The 16,489-nt window shown below is 39.5% G+C and overlaps 1 protein-coding gene across 3 annotated transcripts in view; it reads left to right on the top strand.

The window, feature by feature from the left end:
* The window catches only part of RFX2 (regulatory factor X2), a 35,470-nt gene extending 32,345 nt beyond the window's left edge, over positions 1-3,125 (top strand). For all 3 annotated transcript variants that reach the window (XM_075204664.1, XM_075204663.1, XM_075204662.1), the window contains one exon: positions 68-3,125. In XM_075204664.1, coding sequence (XP_075060765.1) covers positions 68-177 — 110 coding nt within the window. In that variant the 3' untranslated portion in view covers positions 178-3,125. The remainder of the gene's footprint in view (positions 1-67) is intronic.
* The last annotated feature ends 13,364 nt before the right edge of the window (positions 3,126-16,489 follow it).

Raw genomic sequence — 16,489 nt, 5'->3', positions numbered from 1 at the left:
TTTATAATCATTAATTCAGTTAACTGGAAACACAAACATTCATTTTGTGTTGTTCCCACTTGTACAGATGACATCAGCGAGCTGGGAAGTGACACAGATGGAGATGTTCGGGTCTCTGGTGAGCCTCTTGTCAAAAGAGAGCGTGTGGATCTCAACAGCTCTATGCAGGAAATGTAGGAAACAAGAGTCCTCTACGCCTTACTGCTCCCTGTAATGGGATCTCTCCTCACTTTTGAGGCGGTTTGCCTTCAAACAAGAACTCCATGAAACTAGTGCCTGCACGCCACACGCCACGTTGTAGAACTTTTATGTATAGTGTTCACTTATTTTGGAACACTTCCACTATTTCACCGACATTCAATGTTAATATTTTGAAGAAAGGAGAATGGCATGGGGCAAATGTGAAATTAATGCACATCTGACAATCTCACTGCAGCCATACGTGCCACATTCTGACCCATTCTCTATATTGTGCTAAACTTTTTAAAATAAAATATTTGGGTTGGGAATTTAAAGAAAGAAACCCCTTTGGGGTGGTTTTTTTTTTTTTTTTTTTTTTTTAATGTTAATTTTCAGATTTTTGAGTGTGGCTCAAGCCTTCCCTTCTCACAGTATAACTTGGCACGCACGCTGTTAGGTAGACACTGTGGCTCCATTACCTCACTGTGTATATGTGTATATCCCTGAACTTGGCTGCTTTTATTTGCCAAATCACACTGTGCATTAGACAACAACATGGAGTGCGAGTACATGCAAGGTATGTTCCACAAGTGGAGAAACTGGTTTTAGTGGTTGTATAAAAGGTTACAGATGTGTTGTACATATAAATGGCAATTCCTGTTACTCTATAGAACAGGCGATTTCTTTAGTAAGAGTTTGCAGAGTATATTCAGAAAATTACACATTTCTTCATACCTTTTCATAAAAAACAAAATCCTGAAGGACTTATTTTCTCATCTCATGTTTGCTTGTTAAACCTTTCATAATATGATCATGTACTTTCTGGCTTGATGCCAGTTTATCTGTTGGCGATGAATGTGTATTATAGGGTCATTTTACAGTGTCATATGTATACTTATGACTGTTTTGTCTTAAGATTAGATACCAAAGCATCCTATAGGCAATGCACAAGGGGGTTTGCCTTTATCTGTGAGACACAATAGTGCTCTAAATGTGGGGTAGGCCCTTTTTGTCTTGGCTCTGGTGCCTTCAGAATCCAGTCATGGATTTCTGTATTTTTATTTGTGTTCCCTCTTAATTTTTCAACAGAAACTGTTGTCAAAACCCCCTTGACCGAGGATCTGTAACGCGATAAATTTTGTCTTGGCCTGTGTCAGCGCCTCTACTATGGCTCCAGCATCAACCTCCCTATGGCATTAAAGAACGAGTTTTTAGCAATTCAGTGCCTTAGTACATTTGAACCTGCCTCTCCACAATTCCCTTTTCCTTTTATGTTAATGCTTTCATATGTATGTTTTGACTAGTTTGCTTCCACAGCACTGTTGGCTCATTTCATTCTAAACCAACCTCCTATACCCATTTTATTAAATGTAAATGTTTGAATGAAGCAGGTGATATACTGTCTGTCAAAGTGGAGGTCACCATTTTTTCTAAAGCTGCACAATGTACTATAGTTTGGATAGTTAGAGTGCAACGGAGTAGATTATTAATAAACTGTCAATAGTAGATAAAGTATACAAGCAGGAATTGGTAGAAGTATATTCTTTTCACTTACTGTATTTGAAATGTATGGTTATTTGCACAAAACATTTAACTGTATTTTTTAAATGAAATGCATATGCTTTGATATTGAAAATGGCTTGTTATCCTTTTGTAGTTGGAAACACAAACCATGATCTATGACCCATGTCATCGTTCCTAAAACAGGACTGTTTCTGTACTCTGAATGTGAACCTGTGGCCTTGTACACCCTCCCTTGGGATTGTGTAGTTGCCTTTCTGGTTAACCCTTTCACGTCTGGGAATTTCAGAAGCAATTATAAGACCATTGCTATCAAAAAAATACTTTTCTTTATAAAAATAAATAAATGTATATTATCTTGTAACGTAATCTTAAATACTATATTTTGGTGGTAGTCTTTGCCAGGTGTCCCATGATCTATGTCCTTGGTGTATGCTTTGTAAAGTGCCAAATTTGGCCATATGGCTGGCTGAGTGTATCTAATCCCTTTGTTTCTAAGAGGTCCTGATATTTGTTAAAAGCTGTAGAGTTTTAGTGATTCATTTCTTGGTTAGATATTGGTCATGGTTTTCTTAACCTCTGTTTTTTTTGTTTTGTTTTTTTTAAATAACAATACAGTAACCTACCTTATCAGATTATTTCATTTTCCAACAGTTTAGAAAGAAACCAAATATGTGGTTACTGCACATTGTGCTCAGAGCACAATGTTATTAAGTAGTTCCACAAGTATATTATTTAATTAAATAATAGTTCATATTTTATCAAGTTTGTATCGGATCTCTAGTATGTCATACCATACAAAAGTATAATCTCTTAAACTGATCACTCAACCACATTTTAAATTGCCACTTTAAGATTCCACTTACATTATTGGGTATGATCTCAAATTTTTTTTTGTTTACTAGAAAATATTTCCACCCATTTTATTAACTGAAATTACCTAATAAACTAGTGAATGAAATATGGACAGAACCTTATTGAACTTCAGTTATTTCCCGGGCTGCAAAGGGATTACTTGTATACATATATAGCTGTATGTGTTTTCTGGGAATTTACAACTCCTATTTTATTTTTTCTAAAATAAATATTTAAGTTGTATTTTCATATCTAAATGAACTACATTATATATTGATCTGATTAAGCAGGATTGTAAACATACAATACACATGCAATCTTAATGTCCATTTTGAAAGAATGCCTATTGTTTTTGTCTTTGTCAACGGTAGAAAAAATTGTGACTTTCATTATATTTTCCTTGTAAAGTGAATATTCGATTATATTGGATTTAATGTGTTAATGTCTCTTGTCGTTTGTTTTTTTTTTTTGTGTGTTCTGTGATACATGGATATTAACTTTAGTAGAGTAATACAAATTACAATATTAATATACCTCTGAAGTGAAATAAAGTCCCATCTTGTTTTGAAGCTTTTTGAGTGCCCAATCTGTGCAATTCTATCTTCCCTCATGCCATAGTGCCACACAAGAGACAGGTATGATGCAGTAAGAAAATGAGATGCAACTTGTGTAAAACTGTACAGAATATATATCTTTACAGTAATTGGCTTCCATAAAATGTACAATTTTCTAATGATGTATCTTAAATCAGACCAATGTCCACCTTACAGTTGCACACCTACTTTCTGCCTTCAAGACAACTCATTACTGTTCACCTAAATGTGGAAAGGTCCACTTTTACAAAAGTGAATGCCATGTTAAAAGTTCAAAAACCATTACTTATGATTTAAATTCATAACGGAAGTGACAAAGGGTCAGTCTTTATTTTTTTTATGTTTTGAAACCTGTTATTACCCAATGTTACAGTACACCTAGAAATGTATTTCACCATTATCGTGCAGGATGTTTAAAGTACAGTTAAACCCAATTTCTGTCAGATGGTGCAAAATTGTCACTATGCCTGCCACCCAGCCCCTAAAAATGCACTTTCACCTCTAACTCATTTTTATAATATTGCTCCGCAAATTAAACTTTCTTTTGTAGTATTCCCCCCCCCCCCCCCCCCCCCCCAAAAAAAAAAACCAAGGCACAGCGTGGTATCTGACATACTTGGCAAGGAACACACTCACACTACCCATATCCTTCCATTGGCTACTGCAGACTTCTGCTCCTCCACAAACATTGCCATCTAGCTCTGCAAGACTTTAAACTTTGGCAAAACTCTAGGCATACTTACGTAAATTACTGTGCACAGCATCTACAAAGAAGATATTGGTCTTTGAAGAGGAGGATCCTTTTATTTTAAAATTATCTCTATGTATTTGCTCAATTGTGAGTAGTGCGCATGAAAGCACAACTACAGACCTAGTTTTATGGTATCGTGCAATGAGCATAAAGCTGCAATACAACTTAATAAATAGTGGTAGTGCAGGGCTGCTCCCAGCTGGAGTTCAACATAAATTGCAACAGAATGGGTATGTGAGCTGAAAAAGAAATCTATACTATGGATCTCTTGGCTCCAGGTGGTAATTGGTCCTCCCACTTAGTTGGGACTGTAAACAAATACCCTGGGAAAATCTGCTGCATCGGGTAGCAACCGAGTCTTTGGCCAGGGTGGGAAGAGGTCCTGCACTACTGCTTTAAACCAGTTGATGGTGCAGATTTAAAGGAGTTGTCTTCAATTTCTCTACCCATGCTTGGTCATACTTTTAATCTAAGTGACCATAATTTACAGTTAAGGTGTCCATTATCCCTTTTATCAGTGTTGGCTAACCTGTGACACTCCAGGTTTTGTGAAACTACAAATCCCAGCATACCCTTACAGCAATAAGATACTATATATTGGCAAAGCATGCTGGGGCTTGTAATCTCACAACACCTGGAGTGCCACAGGTTAGCCAACACTGCCTTATATAATTTAGGTTTATTGGTAACTGGGGATATGCTTGAGGGACAGCTTACAATATAGTGGGAAAAGAGCAGAGGCAGTAGCAGAGGTGGAAGTAGGGTAGTAAAGATGTTTGTTTTCACATAGCATTTTAAGACAAAGGCTTGATTGAGTCTGATTAGGCATGGTAGATTCAAATACCTGGGACAATTAATTCCTGAAAGGTCTGCCAACTCTAGGGTGATCATTCACTGCCTGAGCCCATTGGCCTCTAGACTCTCCCCAGTCGGCTGTATGCGTTGCTAGATTGTGCAGAAGGACACCCTGACCAAATCAACAAAGTGTGTAGCTAAACCTATTATTCCAGGGACAGTCTGAATAGGCACAATAGGTGGATCGTCTTTAATATACTACCTATTTTAATTGTTAACCATCTCCGTAACTATTGTTTGTGTCCTCTTTTTGGGTTATATCACCATTCTCTTCCATGGAAACCCCTCCCCTATATTCTTGGGTTATTTTTTCTGTATACTACATAACTTAGCACTTTTTTTTTTTTTTTTTTTTTTTTTTTTTTCCTGTCCTAACACAACCTTAGCCTCTACCACTGGCCGGATCTTCTACATCAAGGGTACTATTTTTCACCTGACTCTGGAGACTCTATAATTCATGGTGTGGAGAGGGAGTGGTCACTGTAATTTCTGACAAGGTGATTGAGGTATTATTGCAAGCAAGAAGGAAAATTCTTCTATAGTGTATTAGAGTTTGGAAAACACACTTTGGTGCAAATAAAGATTGATTAATCCAATTTTAGTTAACATACCTCAGGTGCTGAATTTCATTCAAGAAAAGTTACAGAAGGACCTTGCCCTTAGTAGTACATTGAAGGTACAGCTTTCGGCACTTAGCATGTGCCTGGACACAGGATTGGTGTTTGAAGGTCCACATCGAGGGAAGGCTCCATACATCTTGCAAGATGTATTTGAGAAGTTATTTTACGGTAGCAACCTATTGGGCACAGTCCTTAGCAAATGATCTATGCAGAGCAGCACGCTGGTGCTGGCTTCATATCCTCTTCAGACATTACCTTCTGCATGCCGTAGTGTGTTTGCTTAATTTTTTTGGACCCCTCTGTTATTGCTTGGGCACATCCTATTTGTTATACCTGCCATGGACTCTGAGGAGGAAATAAGCAAATTATACTCACTGATTTTATTTCCTTAAATACTCCATGGCAGTCCAAATATTCACTCCCATGTTATCTGTTTATATATATATATATATATATTTTACAGCGAACCTATGTTCCCTACTCAGCTGACTAAGGTTTAACTCATTAGTTACAGCTGCCATGGAGTACTTCAGGAAAATTTATATCAAGTAAAATTGCTTGTTTTCGTCACTGAAGTTGTTTTATGTGCAAAATCTACAATTAGTTAAGAATTATAGACCATAACTCTCCTGGTCTCATTCTTCTCAATTATGTCAGTCTTATTTTGACACTACAATGTGCAATGTGAAGAGGTACAATATTTAGGATCAGTCACTCAGTGCTGAGCACTTCTGCCTCACAGCACTGGGGACATGAGTTTGCGGACAATATTAACCTAATTGTGTTTGTGTAACCTTAGACTATAAGCTATGTCGGTGACAAATATCATCACCATTTATTTATATAGCGTCGCTAATTCCGCAGCACTGTACAGAGAACTACCTCACATCAGTCCCTGCCCCATTGGGACTTACAGTCTAAATTTCCTAACACACAACCGCAGACACACACACTAGGGTCAATTTGTTAGCAGCCAATTAACCTACCAGTATGTTTTTGGAGTGTGGAAGGAAACCGGAGCACCTGGAAGAAACCCATGCAAACACGGAGAGAACATACAAACTCCTCACAGATAAGGCCATGGTCGGGAATTGAACTTATATAGTGATGATGGTAATGAATCTGCAATAAACATTTACATAAAAAAAATTCCTATAAAATAAATTACCGTATTTCCCCATGTATAAGACGCACCTTAATTTTGGGGCCCAAAATGAAAAACAAAAAAGATGAATTACATAGTTATTGAACTCAAGTTTTACTTATCATAAAACTACTCATCACTGTCAGAACTTTCATCCATTATCTTGTCCTCATCTGTGTTTGATGACGAATCGCTGTCTTCATATATTGCCTCGTCCTCGGTTCCATCTAAGGCATTTGAAATGCCACACTTCTTAAATGACTTGACAATGATCTCAATATTGATATTATCCCAGGATCTTTTCACCCAGGTACATAGTTGGCTTTTTCACTCTTCCTGCTGGTGTCAAATTGTCCCCAGAAGACTTCATCCATTGGTTCCATTCCTCTTATGGTAGCTTTGAAGGGTTTGTTAATGCTGACATCAAGTGGTTGGAGCTGGGATGTCAAGCCTCCAGGTATGACGGCAAGTTTTGTTTTTTGCTCTGCAGCAATCTTCTTTGTTTTTGGTGTTGTGTGCCCTGAACTGATCAAGCACCAATAGGGCAGGTTTGCGTAAGCGCGCTCCTGGTCTCCTGCTCCAAACTTTCTCAAACCAGATCATCCCATTCTGATCCATCCAACCCTTGTCATGAACGTGGACAATCACTCCTCGAGGAATGACTTCTTTTGGCATTGTTTTGCGTTTGAAAATCAGCATAGGAGGCAGCTTGGTTCCGTCAGCACAACAAGCTAGAACAACTGTATAATGGCTCTTTTCATGTCCACTTGTCTTCACAATTACAGTTTTCACCCCCTTCTTATCAACAGTTCTCTTACTTGGGACATCAAATTGAAGGGGGACTTCGTCCATATTTGCAATCTGTCCCAACTCAAACTGCTGTGTCTTCCGCCATTGAGTGACAAAATGATGAAATTCAAGGACCTTTTGCTCATAGCTTTCAGGCATCCTTTGGGCAAGTCTGGTGCGTGTACGCATGCTTAGTCCATTCCGTTTCATGAACCTGAAGCACCAATTGTGTCCTCCTTTGAGGTCAGTAACTTCATTTGTATCAGCAATTCTTCTTGCCTCATGCTGAACCATCTTTGTGGACACAGGAATTCCAATTGCCCTTTGCTCTTCAATTCATATCTTCAATTCTCTCTCTAAATCAGGCCATTTTGCTGTATTGCCTCTCATAGCCTTCTTCTGCCGTGGCGTTTTCAGTAGGGTTTCTTCTTCCCGTAAGTAAGAAGCACCTGTGGATTGTTTTCTCAGTTGGGGGCGGACCAAACTTACGCTCAGCAGCACGATTTCCATTCAGTTTTGCAAACTGGATCACTTTTAATTTGAAATCAGCACTGTATGGAAATCTTTTCTGAACCATTTCTGGGCAGAACGTGGAATGGTACTGATCTTATACGGTACTGTAATTACGGGATATGGTATTGTAACCTTTTCACTGCTGAAACTGCTGCTTTATTATTACAGCATGCAATGTGCAGCAGGAGGAATCAAAAGGCTCTTTTTAATTTTTGTCACAGATCACACTAGAGGAGCCTGCAATTTGTCTCAGAGCACACTAGAGGAGCCTGCAATTTGTCACAGAGCATACTAGAGGAGCCTGCAATTTGTTGTCCCAGATTCACTAGAGCAGCTTACAATAGTCCCACATTCAGACCCAAATGAGCGCTACTGCACAGTCTTGTTGATGAGACAAGTCACGTAGACACGCCCCAAGCGTGTCTACGTGACTTGTCTAATGTCATCAACGCTGTGCAGCTTTTGTCAGACAACCAAAATCGGTAGTCCTCGGAACGGTCAGTCACGTGACTGACAGTGCCGAGACTGTGGGAGGCGCCTGCAGGACCTGAAGGTCCTTTTGCAAAGTAACGGGGACATGCTGGACACGCTGGAGCTGATTAGCAGGGACTCCTCACACCAGATGCCGACTTCTTCAATCAGGTAAGTAGCGCTTGCAGTGTATAAGACGCACCTTTTTTTTAGACCCAAAATTTGGGGTAAAAAGGTGCGTCTTATGCATGGGGAAATACGGTACTCTTCTATTGATAGTATTTTTCAACTAGGCTCACTGCATTTCCCCAAACATTCCTGATGTATGTTGGAGCAATTGCAGGCAAACAGTGTCGTTTCTGGACAGTTCATGGAGCAGAACCAAACTCCAGCTGTTTTGTACTGATATCAATCTCATATCCATCGGCATAACTATCACACAAACTCCAAAATACATACACTATATGGACAAAAGTATTCAGACACTTGACCATTACACCAACAGGGACTGCAATGACATTGTATTCAAATACATATACTTTAATATGGATTTGGTCCCTCCTTTTGCAGCAATTACAGCTTCCACTCTTCTTGGAAGGCTTTCCATAAGATGTTGGAGTATTTCTGTAGGAATTAGTGCCCATTCATTCTGTAGAACATTTATAAGGTCAGGCACTGATGTTGGACGAGAAGGCCTGGCTCGCAATCTCCGCTTCAGTGTATCTAAAGTGTGTTTGATGGGGTTGAAGACAGGGCTCTGTGCGGCCCAATCGATTTCTTCCACACCAAACTTATAAAACCATGTCTTTGTAGTCTTGCTTTGTGCACTGGGGCACAGTCATGTTGGAATACAAAAGGGCCTTCCCTAAACCGTTGCCACAAAGTTGGAAGCATAGCATTGTCCAAAATGACTTGGTATGCTGAAACATTAAGATTCCCCTTCACTGGAGATAATGGGCCTAGCCAAAACACTGAAAAACAAGCCCCATACCATTATCCCTCTTCCACCAAACTTCACAATTGACATAATGCAGTCAGGCAGGTTCTCCCGGCATCCGCCAAACCCATACTCACCCATCTGACTGCCACCCGGAGAAATGCGATTCGTCACTCCACAGTCCAGTGTTGGTGTGCTTTACACCACTCCATCAGATGCTTGGCATTGGTCTTGGTGGAATGATGTTTGGATGCAGCTGCTCGTCCATGGAAACCCATTGCATTAAGCTTCCTCCACAGTTTTTGTGCTTACATTAATGCTAGTGGAAGTTTGGAACTCTTCAGCTATGGAATCAGCAAAGCATTGGCAACTTTTATGCACCATGTAGCTTAGCCGTTGTTGACCCCGCTCTGTGATTTTCAGTGGCTAAGTTGCTGTTGGTCCTAAAAGCTTCCACTTTCTAATAATATCACTTACAGTTGACGTCTAATATCCAGCAGGGATAAAATTTCACAAACCGTCTTGCTGTAAAGGTGGCATCCTATCACAGTACCATGCTTGAAGTCACTGAGCTCTTCACAATGACCCATTTTATATCACAAATGTTTGCAAATGGAGACTGCATGGCTAGGTGATTGATTTTATACACCTCTGGTCTGATTGAAACGCCTCAATTCAATAATTAACAGGTGTGGTTAAACACTTTTGTCCATATAGTGTATTTCTTCCTTAACCAATTTCAGATGTCCCTAAAAACATAAATTAATCAGATACATTATTAGTGCTGCTAAATGCAGACAACAGCATCATGAAAAAGGGCCCATCTTGAGAATGGCAAGGTATGGCAAACATACCAATTGCTTATGATTAACATTGTAAAAAACTCATCCATTACCTTTCATAAAGTTTATGCGCCTTGAGCTTCCTTCCATAACCAGTCAATTTAGAATCCACCTTAATATACCCTCTACCTGCACACTCACTTTTTATCAGTTTTGAAGCAAACCTTTCTCAACTCCCTCCCTCGCTCCCCTATTATCTGCCCACCTCCTCCCCTTTTGTTAGAGTTTATGCTCCTTTCCTTTCATTACTCTTAAAAAAACAAACAATGGTGGGTTGCTGCATAGCTTTCCTCCTGGGACACATTTATAATGCACCATTCAGAACATAATCCTTGACCTGGGGCCAGTTTCATCTAGTACAATCTTCTTAAAATCTAAGCTCCTAATACTTTGCTACAATATTTTTTTTTTTTTGTCATTTCTGACAATTTATAGACCAAAGAGACAACCCACATCTCATAATTGGCGCAGGAGCACATTAACAAGGTAGATAATCCAGTTATAGACAAATCTCCAACATCATCATCATTCTATTCCCTCTGCAAGAGCAAATCTCTATTCAAAAACTCTAACAGACTCAGACAGATCTTGTACTTTTCGTTCAGTAGTGCAGCTCCTTATCAAGAACTGTTTACAGTTTATTGGCAGACAATCTCCCAAATTCAAATGACCAATGTAGGTGACAATCACCTCAGATCACACTTACTTATCCATATAGATTTGTTTTCAATTGATTGCACCAACCTCCCATCCTTGACAGTTCCTTACACATTTAAGCAATTAAATTGTCTTCCGTGCATACATAAATGGTAAATGGAAGGAATACATCCATGATAATATTGAACACCAGGGGGTAAATGTATCAAGCTGCGATTTTTACAGCGATCTAAAAATGGGCAAAATTCAAGAGAGATAACCAGCGATTTGAGTCCCCAAGTTGCCATATGTATTAAGTAGTGATTTGTAGTCTGATTTGCAGCGATTTAAACACGCCCGTGTTTAGCTGAAAATCACCATTTTCAATCCAATACTATTTCTGATTGGTTGCAAGTTTTACATGCAAAACTCACACAATTTTGACCTCACCAACATAAAAAGCAAGCTACTCCCTTATTTTAGTTTATAGGGATTTTGGGAGCATGGAGAGAGCAGGTAACAGAGTAGGAGAGAGTTTAGTGTGTGGAAAGTGAGCTTTGTGGGGGAGGGGGGGGGTCAGTCTTCTTTTGTTTAGTTGCCCTTGTTTGTATTATTGTATGTGGGTTGTTTTTTTTTTTGGTGTTTATTTTTGTTGTTTACTGTATTTCCCCTACCCTTGGTTTGGGAGTGCATTTGTTTTTTGTCTGTCTTTGTCCTGTGTGTTTTGTGTTTGTCAGGATGGTGAGAGGCAGGAGAGGTGAGGAGGCTAGTGAGAGTGGGGGAAGGGGGAGGAGAGAGATGAGCTAGGAGGTGAGGCGAGGCATTCCCTTCTGTGGGCAAAACTGAATCCTGGCGCAATCTGTGTGCTTTAGTTTTGCAGAGAATTGTGTCATCATACACAATCTAGTCCCTGTGTATGAGATGATTTTGGGGAGCCTTGCTGCAAAGACCACTTTTGCAAGTAAGAAGCACCTGTGGTCACAATTATGTGACACTGTGAATGCGGTGGGCCCCATAAAGAGAACAATAGAGAACTGCAGAAAAAGAATCTGACAGCAAATGTAGAGTGAAAGAGAAGATGGCAGAGGAAAGGCGAGTAGCTGCAAGGACTGATGATGGGCCCGTTCTGCTGACTATGTACATGTCGTACGAGGAGTATCTCAAGCAGCTCATCCCAATTGAGTTCCTTGAGGGAATTAATGTGTGGAACACCAACAGACCACTGTCTTACCCAAAAGCTGGTGAGTACTGTATAATGGTGCAAATGTTTATCCTTCAAACAGTAATCCTGCAGCATGTAAATGTTTGATTTTTCTGCACATTGTCTGAGCATTTGAAAAAAAAATTTGTGCTGAATGTGTTTTGCATCTGACAAATATATTAACATCAAACATTTCTCTACACAGCCTCTGCCCAACAGCTGACACCATCAGCACCGGCAGTTGCAAACCCAGATGGAGGATGACTCCTTAGAAGGTAAACGCACCTATGTTGTAATGGCGGTGAAACAAATGCTATGAAACATTTGTCTAATGAAAATCGTCTAACTGCTTTAGTCCTGATAATGGTTATTAATGTTTTTAATCAATTTTCTAAGAAACATCAAAAACTGCAATGAAGGCCATTGTGGAGGCAGCCACCATTGAATCTTAGGTAATCACACTGCCAGATGTATAAAGGCACATGAATGTGGACCTTTACAGGCCAAATATAAGTGCTATCACCCCTCTATGACAGGTGTCATAAACTAGAAACAACACCCATATCCAGAATCACTTACAATTAAACAAAAATACATGTAGATGAGTGCAACCGCACATCAAAACACCAAAAAAGAAAAAAAAAAAAACACGTGGCCTGCGCAGCCGAAGAGGACCCTGGTGCTGTGGATGTTCCTCTCTCCCTTTTGGTGCTGACGCCAAAAATCAGATGTTGCTTCAAAACACCCAACAAGACTTTTCCTACCATTTTCAACCACCCTCAAAGTAAGGGGCATTTGGGTTCCTTTTTATAGTCCTCAGCCTGCATAGCCCAATGGCTGATGTGTTTGCTAATCACATCTATAAAATGCAGCGTCTTGTAGTGCAACAAAAATTTGCTTTAAATGGTGACCCCATCTGGAAATATTTTTATAAGTGTTGCCACATCATACAAATATAATTATTGGCCCATTGGTGATTAAATAGTAAGCCACTGTAATAAAATAAAATAAAATAAAAAGAATCCTTACATATGATCTATAATTAAAATTTGGGCCACTAATTTATTCTTAAAATAAACTGTCCCCCGTAATAAAAATAATAATAATTTTTGCTCCTCAAACAAAAAACATACTTTATTGCAACTCCCATTGTGCCTTCTGTTATATTATCATTGCCCTGCAGTGTAACAGCGATGTGTTTGGCAAACCTAGCAAAGATTCAGACTCATAAATCTTTTAAATTTGGATTTCAAAATCTTTGTTAAAATAATGGCCATGAGGCTCCAATCCATCCTCCCAAATCTGCTTACATCAATTTATCATTAAAGGAATCCGCGTGGCTATTGCAGTAGTTGTTGCCCCCACTCAGCAGTCCAATTCCTCAAACATCCTTTTAACCTAGACACCAATAAATCTTGGTCACCAATTTACAGTTTTGTTATCCAGGTCCTTCAACCCTGACTATCTCATCAGATATTTCTGCACAAATCTGATTACTTCCTACCTATTCAATGGGATAAAGGGACTGGTCCACCTATAGCAGCCCCTATTTCCCATAGCGCCATGTGCTCACCAGTACGCAGTTGCCCCCAGATCTTGTGTATAAGTTTAAGAATGGGTGAATACAAAGAAAGAATGAGAGACTTACCCCACAAAAGTTAAATTAATATAATACCAAGAGCGGGTGGCAGCCTGGGTGAAGCCAGTAAGGGCAGCAGACAAGGTAAACAAACAAACTGAGGTCTGTTTTGCAGGCAAAAGGATAACAAAGTAGAGGTCGAGCCAGGTGGTAGACAATGGTCAAAAACGAGCAGAGTTAATAACAGGCAGGCAATAATACACTACAGATCACAGACACCTGACATTATTACAGGCAACAAGGGAATAGCAATGATGCTCAAACCCAAATGGACCGATCCCAGCAACGCAATCATTCACCCCTTACAGCACGAATAAGCAAGGTAAAACAATGGGGGTTTGAAGACTGTAAGGGCAGCCAACACATTTCAAACAGACTGACTCTGCCGCTATTTCCATCCCAGCTGCTGTAGAATTAAGAGAATTTTCTGAATCAGACTGGCATAAGGCATTCAACTCCCTTAAACTATTCAAGCAACACAAACATAAAACAATAGCCATACACACATTCCCTATAGGATCTTCTTTACCACTGCAAAATGAGGTATAGCTTAATGGTTGAATAACTTTCCATAACACTTTTTAAAGCCATTATGTGCACTTACAAAATCCCTTAGGGTTTTACCTGCAAGCATTTATAATTAAATGTTAATATTTTCCATACTTCCATATGTGAGGTAGAAAGCCTACTTTCTACCTCACAGACTATTTTTTATTATTATTACTATTTATTTATATAGCACCGCTAATTCCGCAGCACTGTACAGAGAACTCACTCACATCAGTCCCTGCCCCATTGGGGCTTACAGTCTAAATTCCCCAACACACGCACACAGACAGACTAGGGTCAATTTGTTAGCAGCCAATTAACCTACCAGTATATTTTTGGAGTGTGGGAAGAAACAGTGTGTAAACACGGGGAGAACATGAAAAACTCCTCACAGATAAGGCCATAGTCGGGAACTGAAATCATGACCTCAGTGCTGTAAGGTAGAAGTGCTAACCACTTAGCCACCGTGCTGCCTATTTCTAGATGGATTGGTCAAGTTACTGATTGTATTTGGAGTTGTATGCAATCAGAAACATAATAGAGAGGCTAGTTCATTGTTCAGGTCTCCACCCTCCATTGTCTATCCTCATTCTAACCATACTACAGTGACTACATTGAAATTAATGGTTAATATGCTTTACAGTGATCACACACTTTACTCATCAGCAGTTACAATTGTTTCTCTGCTACATTATGTATAAATTGTAACCCATATCTGTCAGGTTGAAAGCCCATTTTGGCAGGGCCACCTTTATCTTCTGTTTCATGTCAATGTATGTAATTTGTATAATTATCCACTCAATATACAGTGCTATATAATATGTTAGTACTTTATAAACAATAATCATTCATCCTTCTTCCATTAATGTCACATTTTCCCATGCATGCCTTAATAGACTTCTTTTTTAATTTCACCCAGTTTCTCTGCCTTTTTTTTTTCCCATAGCTTGTCTTCCATCCTTCTTAATAGAGGCTAGCTGGCCCTATATGCCACATATGTTCTGTAAATTTTAGTACAAAAAAAGCTTTGCAAAATGAAAAACAAATTATCTTCAAAACTTTTTATACTTACGGTAAATTAATTTCTCTAAGTCTATTGGCCTATATCCCGCGCCTGCCAGGAAGCCAGTTAGTTTTCTAACCAAGCAACATAGGACAGAATAGAGAGAAACAAACAAACAGGGAGGAAAACCATGCTCCTACAACTATAAACTTAGTAACATAAAAGGCTAATTAGAGTGTAAAAGGTTGGGCACCCAGTTTCTCCCAATGGTCTCAGAGAATAGGATTTAACATAAGTATAAAAATCCCATTACTCTTTCTTCAACTTTGGAGACACTGGAAACTTGGGGATGTCCCAAAGCTGCATTTATGCTCGGCAGAATTGGTGCATATAACCTTCCATCCAAAACTACTATCTTCAAACACATTGAACTTGTAAACTTTGAAAACACATGGACAGATATCATGGTGGCTATCTGTCTGGCACATGCTTAGCCAAGGCTCCATCCAATTAGATAGAATGTACCCCCATATTTTCAGGAACAGGTTTCCTTGGAATAATGGACTGACAAATTACTGAAGTAATCCATTTAGCAATAGACTGCTTAGATGCAGGGCCAACTTCTCTTGTGAGCTTTAGAAAGGACCAAAACATCATACATTTTGCAAATATCAATAGTCCTAGTGACATAGGTCATTCGGAGTCCTACCACGATCCAAGATTGTAAGTACAATATCCTGATTCAAGTGGAACTTGGAGACTGCTTTGGGCTAAAAAGAAGGTGTAGTCCTAAGAACAGCCCTGTAATATGCATATACTTGGGAAACAGCCCAAAAATCTAAATCTACACCTAGAGGAATACTGCTCAAACTTAGAGGAATCCTCAATAGACGAGTGCTAAGTCACCAGACCTTCCTCCTGAGAGGAAGTATTCGGAGTCTGATACGTCCCAGAACTATGCAGAACTTTTGCACTTCTGAGACCTAGCTGGAGCGGCAGCCTCCAAAATCCTCTATCAAGAGGAGGAAACCTCAATAAGCCCCTGCACAAACATAACCAGGCTTCTGGCACAAGCCGGTTTATCATGTGTAGTCCCTATCGGGGCCCCTGGCCTAGAGTACTCAGCATTGTTCCCTGAAGGTTTTGCAGAGGAAGCAGAAAAAAAATCTAACCCTTGCTCACCTCACAGCGAAGTGTGGCCTGCTGTGAGTGCTCAGCTATAGACTGAGTCAAAGACTTTTCCCCCAGGCTGGTTCCACCACATCAGTGGCACCACACATAGGCATCCCCCCAGATTCTAGCAAGTCTGAAGGCATTAACCCACTCAAAAATACCACCTGCTATCTGTTTCTATTTTTATGTTTTTGAGTTTCTTTTTTACTTTTCTGGC

Source organism: Mixophyes fleayi, chromosome 1, assembly GCF_038048845.1.
Source record: "Mixophyes fleayi isolate aMixFle1 chromosome 1, aMixFle1.hap1, whole genome shotgun sequence".
Lineage (NCBI taxonomy): Eukaryota > Metazoa > Chordata > Amphibia > Anura > Limnodynastidae > Mixophyes > Mixophyes fleayi.
Note: the sequence above shows the minus strand (reverse complement) of the source record. Positions and strands in the feature narration are given on the sequence as shown.